At 42.0% G+C, this 20,028-nt stretch overlaps 1 protein-coding gene across 1 annotated transcript; it reads left to right on the top strand.

Moving 5' to 3' along the window:
* The first annotated feature begins 14,244 nt into the window (after positions 1-14,244).
* On the top strand, positions 14,245-15,310 carry LOC310855381 (protein rapunzel-like). The gene has a single exon (XM_083760359.1). It carries the CDS (start codon positions 14,248-14,250, stop codon positions 14,935-14,937), a length of 690 nt encoding a protein of 229 aa, XP_083616485.1. The 5' UTR covers positions 14,245-14,247; the 3' UTR covers positions 14,938-15,310.
* The last annotated feature ends 4,718 nt before the right edge of the window (positions 15,311-20,028 follow it).

Below are 20,028 nucleotides of genomic sequence, written 5' to 3'. Positions count from 1 at the left end.
TAGACGCCATGTGCATGGCCAATATAAATACATCTTGTAACTAATTTTGTTTCATACGTAGCAGCAAAATATGAAGAAAATCTGTTTAAGTGCCAGGGACGTTATCCCGTCTTATTGCCGTCTTATGGATGCCACGGGCGTTAAGACGTCCTCCCTTGGGATTCTTTTTTTTTTTTTCAACCATATTTTGAAAATTCCTCTAATCTGGTGTACAGGTGATGACATGCACATTACATGCAGAATAGAATTACAAATTATTTATTTCTTTATAATGGGAGAATTGGCACTCAGAGCCTAAACTGGTGACCACCAGGTGGCGCTTAAGTGGTAAAACATAACAAGAGAACCATGAATCAACAGTCAGAATTTGTTATAGTTTGCACAAACTATGAATGGGATATTCTCGTAAATTTAAACTAGAGAAAGAAAATCAGTGTGTTTAAATGAGACAAGATGATGTGGATCATACATGGGCAACTGGCGGCCCAGGGGCCACATGCGGCCCTCACTTCACTTAATGCTGCACGCAGGTTAATATCAGAATACTGATATATTATTGATTTCAGCTGTTACAATTCCAAACATGCAAATGTGACGGGCTTTAATTACTTCAGTCTAAATTAATAGCTTAATGAGTAGAATTAAAATGTTGTTGTCTTGTATTTTTATGTCTAATGTATTTGTATTTAGTTCATAAACATAATTCAGCATTCCACTTCAAATATATAGAAAAAATAGCTATTTTTGCTACAACACTAATATGCAATGTTATTATGCAATATAGTGGCCCTCTCCATCGTCAAAGTTGCCCAGCCCTGATGTGGGACGGTTTGATTCAGTGATTCGACATCTACTTAGAGCCAACCAGTGAGCTCCGATGGAGGTTATCCCACTGGTGAAGCGTCAGCTGATCAGCACGAGCCGAGCGTCAGGGTGAACTGGGTAGAAGTTGAAGGAGTAGCCACTGGGCTGGCCAGCTATCAACAATGCACCCTCTGTTGGTCACGAAATACAGCGGCACAAGAAACAGGAATGAAAGGGTTAACTCAGTATATTCAACTGTAATGTAGGCTCCAGTGCTGCCGTTACAGTCAGACCCCTTTTCCACCGGTTGGTTCCGGTTGGTTCCGGTTGGTTCCCAATGGAAACCGGTTCAGTTCTTTTTGGTTCTTATAATCCATGAGCCAGAGCTCACGATAATTATGAGATGGGTAAAACCATATAAAACTATATTAGATTGTTATCACCATGAAACCTCCCCAGTTGATTACTTACATGAAGACAATGATTTATTGTATTACAATAAATAAATAAAAATGCAAATGAGGCATTATATAGGAAAATATGCAAAACATAGAAAATATGAAAAAGCTACTATACTGTGGAAGGGTTATCATATATTAATATACTTATATTGATCCTATAAACAATTTAATATACAGTAGGTATAGTTTTGCCCACTCAATTCATAATTCCAATTTTGGAGCTCTGGCTCCAACTGAACCGGTTCCCATTGCAGTACAATGCAGTAAATGATCTGGTGACAAATGATGACGCATCGATGTTGTCAGTTACTGGGAAGTCGGATGTCAAGAACTTCCACAGAAAAGTGAGTTAGAATCTCAAGGGAAACCATACCGGATTGCCTGGTTGAGTCACCATTATAAGGAAATGTGCCCATAATCAATCGCAAGTGTCTGCTTACTCATAGAATAAGTTACAATGAACAGCAACATGAGTTTAATAATTATGGAAGGTTAATTTCTTTCCCCCACACCATGACCATATCCCCCCTCCGCACAGCAATGGTCCCCAGGTTAATTATCAGTCAGGGTGGTGGTCCCCAGGTTGATTCTCAGTCAGGGTGGTGGTCCCCAGGTTGATTCTCAGTCAGGTTGGTGGTCCCCAGGTTGATTCTCAGTCAGGGTGGTGGTCCCCAGGTTGATTCTCAGTCAGGGTGGTGGTCCCCAGGTTGATTCTCAGTCAGGTTGGTGGTCCCCAGGTTGATTCTCAGTCAGGGTGGTGGTCCCTGGTTCATACTCAGTTGAAAACCCCTGCTGTGGGAGAGTGCAATCATCCAATCCACTAAGCAACTCAAAGCAAGGGTTGGTATACCAACCATTTGCAATTTTGGCACATTTTTTGGGGGCGCTACCCACACGTTTAGCTGTGTTGCTCATTACACGAATGCCCGATTCTTACGATCTATACAGACTAACTCGTTGTACAGGTGACAACGATCAACGATTAAAATTATTTAAAACATAATACCAAATGATATCATCAAAGTGGAGAAATAAAGGACCAAAGTTACGTTTCTGAACCTTTAGAGTTTATATTTTTAAATGGTATATTTTTTAGGTTTAATTACACAATACTTATTGATCTTTTTTAATCCTATTACCTAACCAAAGTACGAAAAAAACTAAAACTAAATTATAACTAAACTAAAACTAAACTAAAGAGAGAGAGAGAGAGAGAGAGAGAGAGAGAGAGAGAGAGAGAGTTAGATAGATAGATAGATACACTGACAGAGCGGGATTGACAGCTCATCATATTGCATTGTGATTCATTGTGAATTTGTACAGGTAGATCATCTATGTTCATAATGTGGTCAGAATGTACAGAGAGGTCATTTAGCCCTTTGAGATGCAGCTTCTCATTTTAGAGGGGGCAAACGCTGTGTTTCCCTCAAAGTCCTCCATGTCCACCCTCAGCTCATACGAAATTGGTGAGGAGATGCATGTTCTCCAGTCCCAGCCAGTACTCGCCTGATGCGTCTCCAAACCCAGCTTGGTACTGAGCCCAGGGTCTGTAGAAGTTAACAGTGCCGTCTCTGGATGACTGTCCACTTCCCTCCGTCTGTGCCCATGTCACAGTAGACCTTGACAGGTGTAGTGGTGGGGTAGATGGAGCACACACACCACTCTGTGTGGAGACGTTGTTGGAGATTTCATCGCATTTAATCTGTTTTCGATGGTGACGTATATGCAGTGTTGGGCAAGTTACTTTGAAAGCGTAGCTTGTAAAGCTACAAGTAGCTCACCATGGCAGTAGCTTGATCAAGCTACATAGCTACCCCTGGAGAGATGTAGCTTGTAAAGCTACAGCTACATGGAAAAAGTAGCTCAAAGTAGCTCAGCTACTTTTTATTTTTCAGCGTTAAATTGAGAATGTACATGCGGGAGACCCCTCCTCCCCTCTGGGAGACCCCTCCCACCCTGCTCCCCTCGGGGAGACCCCTCCTCCCCCTGCTCCCCTCTGGGAGACCCCTCCTCCCCCTGCTCCCCTCTGGGAGACCCCTCCCACCCTGCTCCCCTCTGGGAGACCCCTCCCAGCCTGCTCCCCTCTGGGAGACCCCTCCCACCCTGCTCCCCTCTGGGAGACCCCTCCTCACCCTGCTCCCCTCTGGGAGACCCCTCCTCACCCTGCTCCCCTCTGGGAGACCCCTGCTCCCCTCTGGGAGACCCCTCCTCACCCTGCTCCCCTCTGGGAGACCCCTCCTCCCACCCTGCTCCCCTCTGGGAGACCCCTCCTCCCCTCTGGGAGACCCCTCCCACCCTGCTCCCCTCTGGGAGACCCCTCCTCCCCCTGCTCCCCTCTGGGAGACCCCCCCACCCTGCTCCCCTCTGGGAGACCCCTCCTCACCCTGCTCCCCTCTGGGAGACCCCCCCACCCTGCTCCCCTCTGGGAGACCCCTCCTCCTCCTGCTCCCCTCTGGGAGACCCCCCCACCCTGCTCCCCTCTGGGAGACCCCTCCTCACCCTGCTCCCCTCTGGGAGACCCCTCCTCCCCTCTAGGAGACCCCTGCTCCCCTCTGGGAGACTCCTCCCACCCTGTGATACCAGGGCCAATCAGAGGCCAATTAGAGGCAGCTGTCAAGTGCTGATATGCCCTCAAAGCAATCAGAAAAAGGAACAGTCCTTGATTTTTCAAAGGGGGTTCTAGTACAAGAATGAACACAGCAACCAATGGTCAAAATTAATATATTTCTTTCATGTTATTGCCCAAAATTGTAGCTTGTAACTTGAGTAGCTAAGCTACAAAAAATGACCCAAAAGGTAGCTGAGCTACTTGACGAGGTACACAAATATGAATGTAGCTAAAATACCACAAGCTACAGCAAAATGTAGCTCAGCTACGTAGCTCAGCTACATGTAGCTTAATACTCCCCAACACTGCGTATATGTCGATCAGTGTTGGGTGGATTAAAGGAAAGGACCGAAAGGTGAAAGGTGGAAATGCCTCTATTGAAATTTTCTTTCTAGTTAATTTATTATTATTATTTTAATATTTATTTTGTGCATAAAATTTGCAATTTTCTTTTTTCCTCTGATAAGTAGTAAAAAGTAGGTTTTACAGGGTTTTAACTATCCTTTGCATAGTAGGCTATGTCAGGTGCTACTCTGATCATCTCATAATAGAGCTGCTCCACTCAACAACGGGTGTAGGCTTGGAGTGATTGGCTATCGCACGCACACACACCCCACGTGCACCTACTCACACCACCGCAATTATTCATGTCCACGTTCATCCCAGTACACATCAGATCACTGTTTTGACAAGCGTATTGATTGGCAAATAATACAATACCATATACAATATTGAGGCATAATAGTGAATATGAACACACCTGTTCAATATGACCACTCTTAGCTGGGGAGGAACTCGTAAGAAATCACCAAGATTTGGCTTTTGGTTAATTCATTTTGGCATGAATTTGCACGGGAGTTTAGATTGAAACTACCTTGAGAATTCCTCACTTGAGAATTCCTCAAAGTGTCAAGGCTGCTCATATTGTTAATAGTACACTTTATATTTGTCTAAGTGCATATTCTTGGCTTTGTTTTCTTACACACTGAATTAATCTTTCTGATCTTAACAGATCTTAATCTGATCATTCCATTGAGCTTTGGAGACTACATTTTTGAAACGTTACCAGGTAGGTAATTTATTCTTTCCTGATAACAATTTCACCCACTTTGACCGTGAGGTCTTTGTCCTGGCAGAGGTTAATTCTGGACCCAAAAAAGAATGGACTCAGTTTTTGCCCAATGATATGAGTGAGGAGGATATATTATGAGTGAGGAGGTGCAGATTTGACAGAGTTCACGGCTGAAGGCTTTTTCAGAGAAATAAAACCTTATGAAATATAGAGCTTTTATCCAAAGCACTTTACATAGATTGTGCATTACGTAATTTACATTCACACATTCACAGTCACACACACACTGAGGGCAGAAGAAAACATACAAGGCACCGACCTGCACATCGGGATCAATCAGGGGTTCAGAGTTTAACTCTGGGGGAGCCCTTGATCGAACTGAGAATATGGTATGATATAGTACTACCGGTATATTGTTAGTTCACACTGAATTCTTTCTTGCGAAACTCACGGTTCTCCATCCGGACGCTCTACTGACCACTCTATCCCTGAGGCACAGAACCTCACGGTTCTCCATCCGGCCGCCCTATCTCTGAGGCACTGCCGCCACGGCAAATTACCGGTATTATATATATTGTATATTTAGGAGCAGATGATGTACAACTTCATCAACTTCATCAAATGACATTCAAATGCCATTCAACACACACTACGACTCGCTTACAATTCGCGAACCTGGCAACACTGCCCTGTCTTCTAATAGGCCCACACTAGCTCTCAGAATCTGATTCTGATCTCCCGCAGGAGAAGAGAAACAAGGAAGACGAAGGAGAGGAATTGTAGCCTCACGATTTAGCTTATTCCTTCTAAATCTCTGTATTTAAACTCACTCAGCAAATCTCTTAGTTACATCAACATTGTACTTTGTCAGTAGTTTGTTTGTTCCTAAATATTACGATTACACGGATCACTTTTGCTATTTTCGCCTGCCAGCCAACTGCCGAGTACACACGCCTGCACATGCACGCCTGGCTTGCACACACACACACACACGCACGCCTGGAAGCCACGATCTCTCTCTCTCTCTCGCCACACACACACACACACACACACACACACACACACACACACACACACGCGCGCGCGGCGCCGCCGCGGCAGCGAGACAGGACGTTATAATCTTGAGTTTCATTAAATAACTGTCTTTCTCCGCACGCGCAGGTGCGCACACAACATTATTCAAGTGAAATGCGTAACGGCAATATTGGGCTAATATAGGCTACCAATACAGGTCGTTATAATCTTCAGTTTCATTAAATAACTCTGTCTTTCTCCGCACGCGCACGTGCGCACACAACATTATTCAAGTGAAATGCATAACGCCAATATTGGGCTAATATAGGCTACCAATATGTGGGTAGCCTACAGGGATTTACCCACAGAATGAATATATATATATATTCATCTATACCAGGGCTGCCCACACTTTTTTTTTACTTCAAACTTTACTTTCAAAACGACCAGCTAAATAAACGACCAAATAAAACTATCATCCCATTGCAGAAAATAGTTACAAAATGTAATTGAGGCTACATACAGTGGTGTCCCCTTCGTCTGTACCAGGCTGACTTCTATAGGTTTTGAAAGGTACCTTTCTTTTTTTTTTCTTTTTTTTTTTCTTTTTTTACCCAGGGAAGTAGCTGAGCACATGCAGGTGCTCATTTTCAGCAACGCCCTGCACATCGAAACACACACACACACACACACACACACACACACACACACACACACACACACACACACACACACACACACACACACAAAATGTCATGTCAAAGGTACCTCTGGAAGCCACACCTCTGATGGGTTGGGTTTAGTCTTAAGGGGTGTGTTTTTTTCACTCACTGTGTAATAGAATGAATGGACGGTAGGTGGCAGTAGTACAGAGGCCAGAGAAACTATAAGACAAACGCACATGGAATGGGAAATAGAGGGGGGGGAATGGAAATGGTAGGGTTTTTATTTTTGGGATTTGACTTTTCTACTGATGATTGTACGCAACAACAACTATTGCATTGTGTGTTTGAGCTGACAGGCCCTTTTTTATGTCAATCAATCAAGTCATCTCAGGTCATCTCAAGCGGCAGATGCAAAAATAGTTTTTTATATTAAAATTATATATATTGTTAGGGCCATGTCATGTGCTCTACCTGCAAAAACCCTTTGTGATCTATAACTTTTGGGCACCGCTTAACGTCAGATCAGGGGTTTTGTCGGCCAGCGCCAAAAATGCTCCCCGACAGCATAATCGGAGCAAATACTGGGCAGTGTGTATGAGCCGTAACGTGTTGACTACACTACACTACACTAATAAGGACACATAATAATAACTAATAACCCATCCGTTACTACATGTGGAGTCAACTCCCGCAATTTCCTTCTTCCCATAGTGCGCGGCAACGTAACTCTGGGATGAGCGGCCGCAAAGCGGCCGCGAAATTCTAGTATATTATATAATAGGGATGTCCCGATAAACTTTTTTCGCTTCCGATCCGATCCTGATACCTACATTTCTGTGTTAGCAGATACCGATACAGAATACCGATACTGGTGTTGTGATTTCATGTTGTGTTTATAGCTATATATCTCGTGTTGTGTTTATAGCTATCTAGGTATATATATTATGTTGTGTTTACAGCTATGTAGCTATATATCTCGTGTTGTTTATAGCTATCTAGCTATATATCTCGTGTTCTGTTTATAGCTATCTAGCTATATATCTGGTGTTGTGTTTATAGCTATCTAGCTATATATCTCATGTGTTTTATAACTATCTAGCTATATATCTCATGTTGTGTTTTATAGCTATCTAGCTATATATCTCGTGTTGTGATTATAGCAGACTCCTCACTCAAATGTGCACTTGCAGTTTGGGCAACTCCAAAGCAAACTCCACATGTCCCAACATTTTATTTACCTGCCATAATGTCAACCCCTTACCCCTGTGTCGGATCTGTGGTTAGACTGGCAATTTCACAGATACCGATATGACCCGATATGACAAATAAGGGCCGATACCAGTGTAAACATATTGCCTGGGTTCAAGCCGCTGCTTTCTGGGGATATGAAAATGTCACTCCGCTATACTCAGTCTGGACAGAGGCTGCTTGGCTCGCATTTCATAACGTCAACTGTTACGTATAGCCACGTTGTTGCTGATACGTCATCAGCCGGCACCACTCTGTCCATGCTTCTCACTGTTGAAAATAATGGCGCCATTCGAGACTTGGGAGTAAAAACCTTCAGTATACGGTAAAAAGTAAACGATTAAGTAGTCCACTGTCAGATTCAGTAGTACAAAAAAAATGACGGCCGTGTGAGGTGATTTTAGTGAATGATAAGGGGACGTTGCAGGGCAACAGCAGTAGCTGCGCGGCGCGCATTGATACAGCGTCAAACTGGTGTTTTTCCTCAACCCGCACCACAGACCAATCAGAAGCCACGGTTCCATTTCAACCTTCATATATCCCGCCTACCTGTGGAGAATAGGAGACTGTCCAGACTGAGTAGCACAGTGATATTTTCAGATCTGCGGAAAGCAGCGAATCAGGCTGGAACCCAGGCTGTAGTAAACAGGCCATGCACATGCCACAGGAACCAGTTCTTTGGCCTAACCCTACAGTAGTTCCACTGAAATAGGGAAGGTTCATTCCATGTTAATCGTGTGTAACGTAGTTCCACTGAAATAGGGACGGTTCATTCATGTTAATCGTGTGAAACGTAGTTCCACTGAAATAGGGAGGGTTCATTCATGTTAATCGTGTGAAACGTAGTTCCACTGAAATAGGGAAGGTTCATTCCATGTTGATCGTGTTTCATCCTAACGGGAAATCTCTGCCCCCCCGCATAATAAAAACCAGTAACACCAGTGCTCCTCGGAAATCTCAGATACGTCAGATAATTGTACGTAGGGAGGAGGAATTCACCCACATTGTTTCAGGTAAAGCTATGCATAAAGAGAGCATATATAAACGCAAGTGATGTCTGACTAGGATCACAGACTGAGGAGCAGGACAGACTGACTTTGACCTCTCACCTAGACACGCTGCACACAGGTAAGCATACAGGGAACACATAGAAATACAATACAATAGAATAAAATGACAAAATAGTCACAGCTGTTCATTCACATGACATTAAGAAGCGAGGTATAGCCTATACAACCTGCTCTCTCTCTCACACACACACACACACACACACACACACACACACACACACACACACACACACACACACACACACGCCATTACAATTAGTTATACAATCTATTTATTATAACTACCATGGTACTTTCAAGAACATGATAGTTGTAATGGTGATGGTTTGGTTGGTTTGATGTTCATAGCTTATAATTTATTTAGCAACATTTTACCTGAAAACCTTTCTGTATAATTAATTAAACAGCAGAACAAGCAACCGCAGGTGCTCGAGTGAGTACAAAGTATTTGGAAAATTATAACAATATCTGATGCTCTTGGAACATTATGAACCAAGATATATCCAAACAAGAAAACAGATGTCCCATGCATTGGAATAAATACAGTATATTTGAAAAGGACATCATAATATCCAAGTGAAGACCAGCTACTGTATGTGGTCTAAATATGCTGTATTGCATCCTTTTAACTTTGCAGCCACCTGACATTAAAGGACCACTTCACCACTTTTCAACCTATCTTCATATAATAGGTCCTCACTAATAATCATGATAAAATGGCACGATTTTTTTCCTACTCAGTCTGTGTCTCATAGGAGGGCTGTGGGCAGTTTAGATTAGGCAGATCTTTTTACAAAAATGTTTAGATTTTCATCATCGTGAGAACGATGGCTTCCATTTTCGCATTGCAACTTTTCAGGACTAGAAAGCCTGCAGTTTCTATTAGCTTGTATTCCCCATCGATGATGTCACTGGAAGACGGTTTATGAACTGCCCACAGCCCTCCTATGAGACACAGACTGAGTAGAAAGAAATTGCGCCATTTTTTCATGATTATTAGCAAGGACCAATTATATGAAGATAGGTTGAAAAGTGGTGAAGTGGTCACAACTTGTCACAACATTAAGTGTGAACGCACGATTGTAGAGATAGGATAAAGAATTAAAGATATAGGCCTAAAACAAAACCATCAAAACAAGTTAACATTGTGTATATATTCTATCAATATGTATAAATGTGCATCACCAGTGAATCCATGCATGAATCTATTTCCAATGTACAGTATTTATGAATGGATATATACAGTAGCCTATGTACACACACACTATCAATAGTAAATATGACTTTGACATACATTATGTGCAGTGTGTGCGTGTGTGTGTGTGTGCAGATGACTATTTTCCCACGTTTCTCTCCTATCAGTCAATGATAGTGTAAAAGATTACACAACAAGCGTGTCCTGGTATCCTCTTCTGCCCTCACCACACGTATGCGTGACTGCGTGTGCGGCTATGCAGCGAGCTAAACATCCTTCTACAAAAAGCAGTCAGATGAATCTTTATATAGAAGTTATTTTTGTAAAACTGTGACAAAAGACGGAAAAAAGAGCATGTGTAAATTTCCCATATTGTGAACACTCTTATTGTGTGTTCACAATATGATTTTAATGGAATAAGGTCTTATCAGAAAGGCCTTATCAGAAACATAGCTCCTGGAAGAGCAATATGCCACCTTACCTGTTCACCCTCTACACTTTCCGACATCCGCTTCAACTTGGGCATGTGCTAACTCAGAGGTTTTCTGATGACTCCTCCATTTGTCAGCTGCATCATGGATGAGAATGAGCTTCGTATGGTGGTGTCACTGGTGACAACAATCATGAGCAAGACGTAGGAGCTGCTGGTGCCTGGTGTGCATGGCGGCTGGTGGGCTACCGGTGGAGGAGCAAGAAGATGCCCCCCAACTCCCATGCATCACCATCAAGGGTGGAGATGATGATGGTTGACATATTCAAGTTCAAAAGGTTCAACAGGCTGCTGCAGATGTTGTTAAATCTCCTTTATCCCATTAATAATATATCGTATAAGTCAGTGCTATTTTTGATATATTTATTTGTGTCTTATTTGTTGTATTAATAGATTTTTAGGACGTTTTGTTTAGTATGAGAAATGCTGATGGAAAATTGTTCCTAAACTTGTGCTCATTAGTCATTAGCCTCATTCTGCTCAATGAGTTTTATAAGAGTCAATTGATTCTTCTCATTCAAATCCAACAAGCCATGACCATAGCTAAAATATTTATGGGAGGCACCGGTTTTGTCTTTACTTGTCTTTACTTACTACTACTAAGAAAGGACAAAAACATGCAATTGGATGCAATGCTGAAACTTTAAACATGGCTGTCAAGTAGCTCTGCTGCTAGCCCTGTCCTTTTGGCCCTTAAGTTATATGGGTGACCTCAAACATATTTCCTCATCCTCACCCCCGCAGGTTCTGAAGGTGTGGCGATGATTGGTAACTGAAACAATGAGAGGATAAGCCTTTTGCTTTGGATACAGTCTGTGGTTACAGCCGCAGTATACACTTAATAACCAGAACATCCACCCAATCAGCAATAGGCAAACATGAGTCACTACTGCTTGACATACTCAGTCATACGACGGTGTCCAGTGCCGAAAAGTCCGATCTACAAGACCAGATCGGCACTTTTCGACGCGGAACACAGTTGTATGGCCGGCTTACAGCATTTATATGACCTTATATGGCACAAAGGGGCTGGTCTTTAATATTTGTCCGAGTAGGAGGAAAATGGTGGAAAGGAAAGCCTGACAGATTTTCAGAGGACTATCTTTCAGCAGTTTTATCTCGGATAAGTAAACAAATGGACATCAGCATGTGTGACCTAAGGGCTATCTGAATTCTGTGTTGGGAGATGTATAGCAGACCATAAATGAAAAATAGATGAGACATGAGAGATCAGGAAATGAGTGTGCGGTATTATGGTCATTGGTCAAAACAAATAACGCATGTAGCTTGTCTTCCCGAAAATTATTTTTTTCTGATTTAATATGAGACATCACATGTGCATAACTGATTTGGAAATAAGGAAATGCAGAGCAACCTTGCCAAAACAAATAAGTATTGAAAAGGATTTCATAATAATGGGCCTTAAGCCTTGTAGGAGCTTAAAAAAATAGTTTCTATGTTTAATGTAATCTCTATGCAAATGAGCGTTTTAATGTATCAGTGTCCAGAAACTATCCTCCCTAGTCATATCTTTCTTATAGGCCAGGTTTACATCCATCACAATTTCTCTTTGAGGATATGTTATTTTAATTTACAGGTTACACTAGTAGCCTATGAAGACACACCCCCACTGTTCCTCCCTGACAATATTTCCCCTGCAGTGTAACCTTCAAGCAGATGATTGATAGTCATAGCTTTAACAGTGGACAATTATAATTGTCTGTTTAGTATAGCCTACAGCTTGTGAGCTAAACGTTAGTAATTATTGCCCGCTATAGGCTACATACAGCAATACAGTTAATGTGTGTAATATAATTATTTTCTAAATAGTATTAACATTTATTTGCTTATTTAATAATACACCCAAGCACACATCCTACCCTCAACTCAACATATGAAAACAATCCTCTGATTTGATTTCTGGAGTAACTCCTAATATGCTACTACTGTACATTAACACTGACACAATAGCCTACTCTCAGGTCATTTCATACTTAGCCTCGAAAACCAGACGTTTTTATTTCCAGGGAGAAATAATACTTGCATTAGGTCATATGGGCCTAGATCCATGATTGTGCTTTATATTCACAAGAGACAGCTATGTGTCTGCGTATCTTCTGGCACCTTTTTGTTTTTACTGTAGATGTTGCAGACAAACAGGCCTAAGTCAGTAGGCTATTTGACAATCATACATTTGTCTAACATCTCCTTACCTTACTTAAATATTAGCTCTAAATGATACAGCCTAAATTAACAAATCAGGGGTTTGCGTGTACGCAACCTGCTGTCAATATGTTATGTTATATACAGTGAAAGTAGCCTCCCTCCCGCTTAACCTGAGTATAGGTCTGAGTCAGTGCAGAGAGGACAGCTCCACCTAAACCTGAGCTGTAGACGGGCCTGGAGTCGACGAAGGGGTGTGGTCCTCCCTTTCACGATATTTACTGCAGGGTTTACGTTTTAGATATAGTGAAGTATATAAATCGCTCTCAGTATCTACTGTATACTCTGTCGTGGACCAATGAAACAAACCAAATGATGTAATACAAACTGATGTTAGCTTTTTCTTTGTTCGGGCACATACATTGCAAATATTTATTTCAATATTTATTTTAAGTAGGCCTACGCTATTCTGGATTGTATGCTATACTTGTTTTAAGGAAACCACTTAAGATACAAAAAACTCAAAACAAAAGGCATTGAACACCGACCTGCATCATGGCATCAAACTCACATTCAAAAACGTTTTGGCTTTTCCCCTTGCACACCTGGGTCACCTCACTCACGAGTCACTACCATGAATATGTAACCACCCCCTGTGGTGGTTGCCATGGTGAGTAATAATGCCACACCTCTAATCTGCACCATGAGGTATATTTTGAGGCCACCCACTGTGATTAGAATGACATCAAATTCATTGTCATCAAGGTAAAAACGAAACAAAATAAATAGAAAAGCATTTTGGCTCCAACAGTAACTGATGCCTTGGTTTTTATGAACCAGCTACTCACTTTAGTGGGGAAGTATGCATTACGTAAGACTATTGCCTATGCACAAACCAATTACTCAGATATCTTCCTTTTCACCTTAATGTCTACATTCCTTCAGATTATTCAAAAGGTTAACATTATAACCATTTCATATTACAATAACACTCATTAGGCCTATTGATTACTTAATTTTAATAGAGTACTTCATCCATACGCTCAGAGATAGCAGACCTATAAGCTGTATTGCCTTGCTCTCCTCTCCCCTGCTGTTAAGAATCGGCATGTAAAGTGAATCCTTTTGCAAATAGTTTGGTGCAGACCCTGTCACACAATTGTTGGCTCTGCAATTTGAGAGGTACCCTGGGTTTCCCTGGGAACACTATACTGTAATTAACCCTAGGATAGTAAATTAGTATAACACAGAAAGCAATCCTTTAAACTGTAAGTAAAACGTGAAGACGGTAAAAAATGTGACTTATGCACACACAATTACGTACACCTTAATTTCTTGCACGAGTGCAATATTCCTAAAGACTCACATTACGCTACACCTCTCTCATTTCAGCCTCCTGACTAATTTGCCTGGACGTTGGGGTTTCGTGGGAGGTCGAGGAGCCATAAGCAGCAGCCATGGCTAATGCAGAACAGGTGAAGAAGACTGTGGTCATAGTGTTGGACTGTGTGGAGAAGGTGGCCTCCTTTGCATCCTCCATCAACCCCATGTTTGGAATCGTCTCCTCTCTGATCGGGTTGGTCCGCAAGGGCATGGGGAGTGAGGAGGCACACGCTTGCGACAAGGACTTCCAAGAAGTCCACAGCAAGCTCACAAGCATTTCTGAACAGAACCGCCAGTGCCTGCGGCAGATCCGCATCGATGAGGTAAACCAGACCTTCGGCAAGTATGAGGAGCACATCAAACACCAATATGAAGCCTTCAACAACATGGTGAAGATCGTGAAGAAAGATCCAGAGAATGCCCAGGACCACATGAAGGAGTATGCAAGCATTTATGCGAATGACAAGATGGACCTGAGTCTCGACGTGTACTACCGTGGTGTAATGGGGACCGAAACGGTGTTCGGGAGGCCCCTACTGAAGGTGTTCCTGGACCACTGTGAGGGTGACCGAAAGATCATGGAACACCGCTGCTTCCACCTGGGCCACCTCTTCCAGATCGGCCTCATTGCCCTCATGGCCTACACGGTGGTTACCGAGGACAATGAAGACGAGGTTAGGGAGAAGTGGAGCAAGAGGGTGGAGGCTATCCAGAACAAAATGCTGGAAGTGCTGAGTCAGTGCAGAGAGGACAGCTCCACCTAAACCTGAGCTGTAGACGGGCCTGGAGTCGACGAAGGGGTGTGGTCCTCCCTTTCACGATATTTACTGCAGGGTTTACGTTTTAGATATAGTGAAGTATATAAATCTCTCTCAGTATCTACTGTATACTCTGTCGTGGACCAATGAAACAAACCAAATGATGTAATACAATCTGATGTTACCTTTTTCTTTGTTCGGGCACATACATTGCAAATATTTCTTTCAATATTTCTTTTAAGTATAGGCCTACGTTATTCTGGATTGTGTGCTATACTTGTTTTAAGGAAACCACTTAAGTTTGTAAGTTGCACCTGCCAATAAATGCTGATATAAATGCAATATTTTAAATAATCTATTCTATTGAATAAAAAAATATCAAAATGATTGATTCATTATTTATCTGAGCGTTTGTTATGTACAGCTTCAAAAGGTTGATAAAGATAAAGTACCACACTAATGACACTATACTTTTTATACTAAGGATAACTCTCTGAATGTTGAAAACATGCAGTCCCGGACTGTGCTTTCATTATTAAACAAACTTTGAAAAAGCATACAGCAGTTTAGGAGCCTAGGAGGGTCATTTTCTGGCAGTAAACAGGTTTCATCTTATAATTATAGGCTGCTACTTACTACTACTCATGGTAACTAATTAAAGCGAATACATTTGTACATGTTTCATCCATGATGTTTATTGGTCTTTAGTCTGTATAAATCATTGACTGTAAAGATGTTATACGCACTGAGTCCACCCCGCCACCAGAGTCCTCTGTTGTCAACAGTGAACGTAATGTGACTCTTCTTGTCTGTTTCGCTTCTATTCGTTTTGGTGTTGGTGTTGTTGTCGGCAGCAACCCTGCCCAATGTTAACGGCAAGAAAGAAACGAAAATAAACTCAACCACATTGTTCATAATTATTCAAAGTTGACCAGTATGTATGGACATGGTTGCGCAGCATCGTGTTTATAGGAGAATGAAGAACGACTCTATATACATCACACGTTGGTGGAAATAAATAATTTTAGGTGAGTTTACTTTGAACTGCTTACACGCGACAATGATCCTGTCATTCATCAAAAAACGTTATGCGCCGCTTAAAAGTTACGATTTCAATAGAAGTCACAGTACTTGATGGATATAAAAAATCCATCTTTTATAATTAAAGCAAGGACTGTATCATTTGGAAACACTGTAAATCTATACCTTCAAATAACCCAGCAGGGAGACCAATTAAATACCGTGCTGTATTTACCTTAAAAATGAGTGAGTAGCCCTTTAAATGACAATGACTGTACCAAAAAAATAGAAAGATACCTTAAAAAATGATTTGGAGGCAGATGAAATAAAGTTTGAAATTTAAGGTTTAACCATTATTTTAGTAGGTATAAAGTCAATTTTCATAGAGAATGTGCTACAATGGTTCAGAATATTATTACATCAATATAATTTAAAATAATCGTTTGTTGATTCCAAAAGAACCCGAAGCTGAACTGAACTCCGGAACTGAACCCCTCTTCACAGTATTTGTTCCAGGCTAAATACTGTAGATCACATCAGATTTGTTGATATAAAGTTCATTGGTTGGAGATGTTTCATGTCCGCAATGTCAGATGACAAGACCAGTGTTGGCGGTCTCTCATTAGTCCAACGCCTAGATGAAGAATCCATGGAACATGCAGTGTTTGTAATTATTATTATTATTACGCAATGTCCTGGAATTACCAAACAATCCTCCGCTGACCAATGGCAGCTGGACTAATGCCAACATAAGCACGGGTGCACGCACACACACTCTCTCACACGCGCGCACACACACGAGCGAGCGCGCACACGTCACACACACACAGTGCCGCCATCCGTGCACGCTATTTTTTTCTGAGAAATCCCCGCTAATATGATTTCACCAGAAAACAGAGCGAGGCAAGGCGAGGCTCCACAGTGAGGCAGACGGTAGGAGAAGAGCATGGATGAAGCCTGGAGCAGAAAGGCTGGGGGAGACGAGACGAGGAAACCTAAACCCCCTGACACCTTCAATTAGAGGCTTCTCCCTGACAGGCTGTGTAGCAACTCATAATGTAATAGCAACTCATAATGTAATAAGGGCTCAAAAAGGCTCATAATGTAATAAGTTAAATGTAATAAAAACTCATAATGTAATAATCAGCTCATAATGTAATAAAATCATGAGCGCATAACGTAATAACAGATTTTTTAAAAAAAAGACGTGTTACATTTTGAGTTGCCTTAATAGGCAGCTCATAATGTAATAAAAGTTCATAATGTAATAATGGCCCATATTGGTGAGAAAAGTCTTACACTGTCATTGTTATTACCTCTGTTGACAAATGTAGACTTTCATATGGCCCATATAGTCTTACACTGTCATTTGTATTACCTCTGTTGACATATGTAGACTTTCATATAGCCCATATAGTCTTACACTGTCATTGTTATTACATCTGTTGACAAATGTAGACTTTCATATGGCCCATATAGTCTTACACTGTCATTGTTATTACATCTGTTGACAAATGTAGACTTTCATATGGCCCATATAGTCTTACACTGTCATTGTTATTACCTATGTTGACAAATGTAGACTTCCATATGGCCCATATAGTCTTACACTGTCATTGTTATTACCTCTGTTGACCAATGTAGACTTTCATATCGTCACCTTATTAAACTAATTAAACAAAAAATATGAAAAAATATGACTATTGACATACAAATAAAGGTGTATGTCAATCATGTAACATGTAAGGATAAAATGACTTGGGCCAATATCTGAACATGCCATTTTAACTTAGGCAATTATAAACGTTATTTAGGCCAAATTACTTCTGCAGTAAGTGACTTAGGCAAAATGTTTTATTCCAATTATTTTTAATAAACCATGGTTTAGGGTCAGCCACAGAGTGTTTAAAATAATATCAGAGAACAAAGACATTTGACACTGAAGGGGAGTGAATGGGAGTGAATTGGGAGTGAATTTGGAGTGAATGGGACTGAATGAGAGGTACTGTTACTATGGGACTGAATGGGAGTGAATGGTACTGAATGGGACTGAATGGGAGTGAATGGGAGGTACTGTTACTATGGGACTGATACTATGGGACTGAATGGGAGTGATTGGGACTGAATGGGAGTGAATGGGACTGAATGGGAGGTACTGTTACTATGGGACTGATACTATGGGAGTGAATGGGACTGAATGGGAGTGACAGTCCCATAGTAGCAGTACCTCCCATTCAGTCCCATTCAGTCCCATTCAGTCCCATTCACTCCCTTTCACTCTGAATGGGAGTGAATGGGAGTGACAGTCCCATAGTAACAGTACCTACCATTCACTCCCATTCACTCCCTTTCACTCTGAATGGGAGTGAATGGGAGTGACAGTCCCATAGTAACAGTACCTCCCATTCACTCATGTCTATGCTGATGATACCCAACTATATCTTTCTGTGGCTCCAGATGATCCCTGTGCTTTAGACCCGCTGTTGACCTGCCTGTCTAGCATCAAATGTTGGATGAGTGAGAACTTTCTCAAGCTAAATGAGGATAAGACAGAAGTTCTCATAATCGGTTCTAGTGAGCAGAAAGAATCAATAATAAGCAGACTGGGCAACCTAACTGTAGAAACTAACAGTACAGTAAAGAACCTGGGGGTTATTATTGATTCTGTCAGGTGTAGGTGAGGTAAGGACCCAAACGCAGGACAGCCAGGCATGTAGTGTTGGAAACCATGAAATGGTGTTTTAATTCAGAAGACAGGTGAACATGAAATAACTTAAAACAGACTGAAAACAGGTGACAGGATACAATGACTCAACAAACACTGACTGGGGAACAAGACTGATATACACATGAGGGTTGATTACAAAATGAGACACAGCTGGAGCAACCAAACATAGAACCATGAAAACTAGACCAGGGAACAAAACATAGAAATACAAGACCTAGACTGTACAAAAAATGACAAAAGTCTGTGACTGTGACAGTACTTCCCCCTCAAGGGACGGCTCTTGACGTCCCACAATGTCCATGAAGAAGAGGGACTTGGGGATAGTGTGGGCAGGCTTGAGAGCACAGGTAGACAGGAGGGCAGGCAGGGAAAGGGGCTAAAACCCCCCAGAGCGTTCTTCCACTGCAGTGCTGGGACAAGGATGGGGCATAGAGAGTAGGTCCAAAGAGCAGGGAAAGGGGCTGAAACCCCCCGGAGCTTTCTTCCACTGCTGGACAGGAACAGGGCATAGTGAAGTGGGTCCAAAGGGCAGGGAAAGGGGCTGAAACCCCCCGGAGCTTTCTTCCACTGCCGGACAGGAACAGGGATTGACAAAGGGACTGAAGTGACATAGGACAGTCAATACTTGCATGTCCAGGACTTCGAGTGGAGATATTGGAGCCATCACGACCAGGACTTCAAGGAGTGACACTGGAAACTTGCACAACCAGGACATCACAATCAAACTAGCATGTGCTTCAGTAGTATCCCCTCCAAGTAACAGTTGACCAGCCGGTGTATCAAACAATTTCCCCAACAGTCGACCAGCCAGGTGTAGCACCAAAAATCCATTTGCCACTCATAGGGCTCGTACTGCAGTCACAGAACCATACAGCTCACTGGGTGAATGGCAGCCTGTGTGGTAGGTGGGTGCTGTCCGCTGGGTCCATTTGGTTGAGTCATTCTGTCAGGTGTAGGTGAGGTAAGGACCCAAACGCAGGACAGCCAGCAGGCATGTAGTGTTGGAAACCATGAAATGGTGTTTTAATTCAGAAGACAGGTGAACATGAAATAACTTAAAACAGACTGAAAACAGGTGACAGGATACAATGACTCAACAAACACTGACTGGGGAACAAGACTGACAGATTACAACTTGTCCAAAATGCAGCAGCCAGAGTTTTAACTAGAACTAAGATGAGAGAACATATTACTCCAGTTTTGGCATCACTGCACTGGCTTCCGGTTGTTTTTAGGATTGATTTTAAAATTATTTTACTTGTCTATAAAGCTCTCAATGGTCTCGCACCTTCCTACCTACATGACTGCCTGCCTAAATATGTCCTCACTGTACTGCATTACTGCTTGTT

This window comes from Protomyctophum parallelum (genome assembly GCF_964188405.1).
Source record: "Protomyctophum parallelum genome assembly, chromosome: 3".
Lineage (NCBI taxonomy): Eukaryota > Metazoa > Chordata > Actinopteri > Myctophiformes > Myctophidae > Protomyctophum > Protomyctophum parallelum.
Note: the sequence above shows the minus strand (reverse complement) of the source record. Positions and strands in the feature narration are given on the sequence as shown.

Excerpts from the sequence above, each read along its gene's own strand:
- LOC310855381 (XM_083760359.1), top strand. The coding sequence starts at position 14,248 with ATGGCTAATGCAGAACAGGTGAAGAAGACTGTGGTCATAGTGTTGGAC.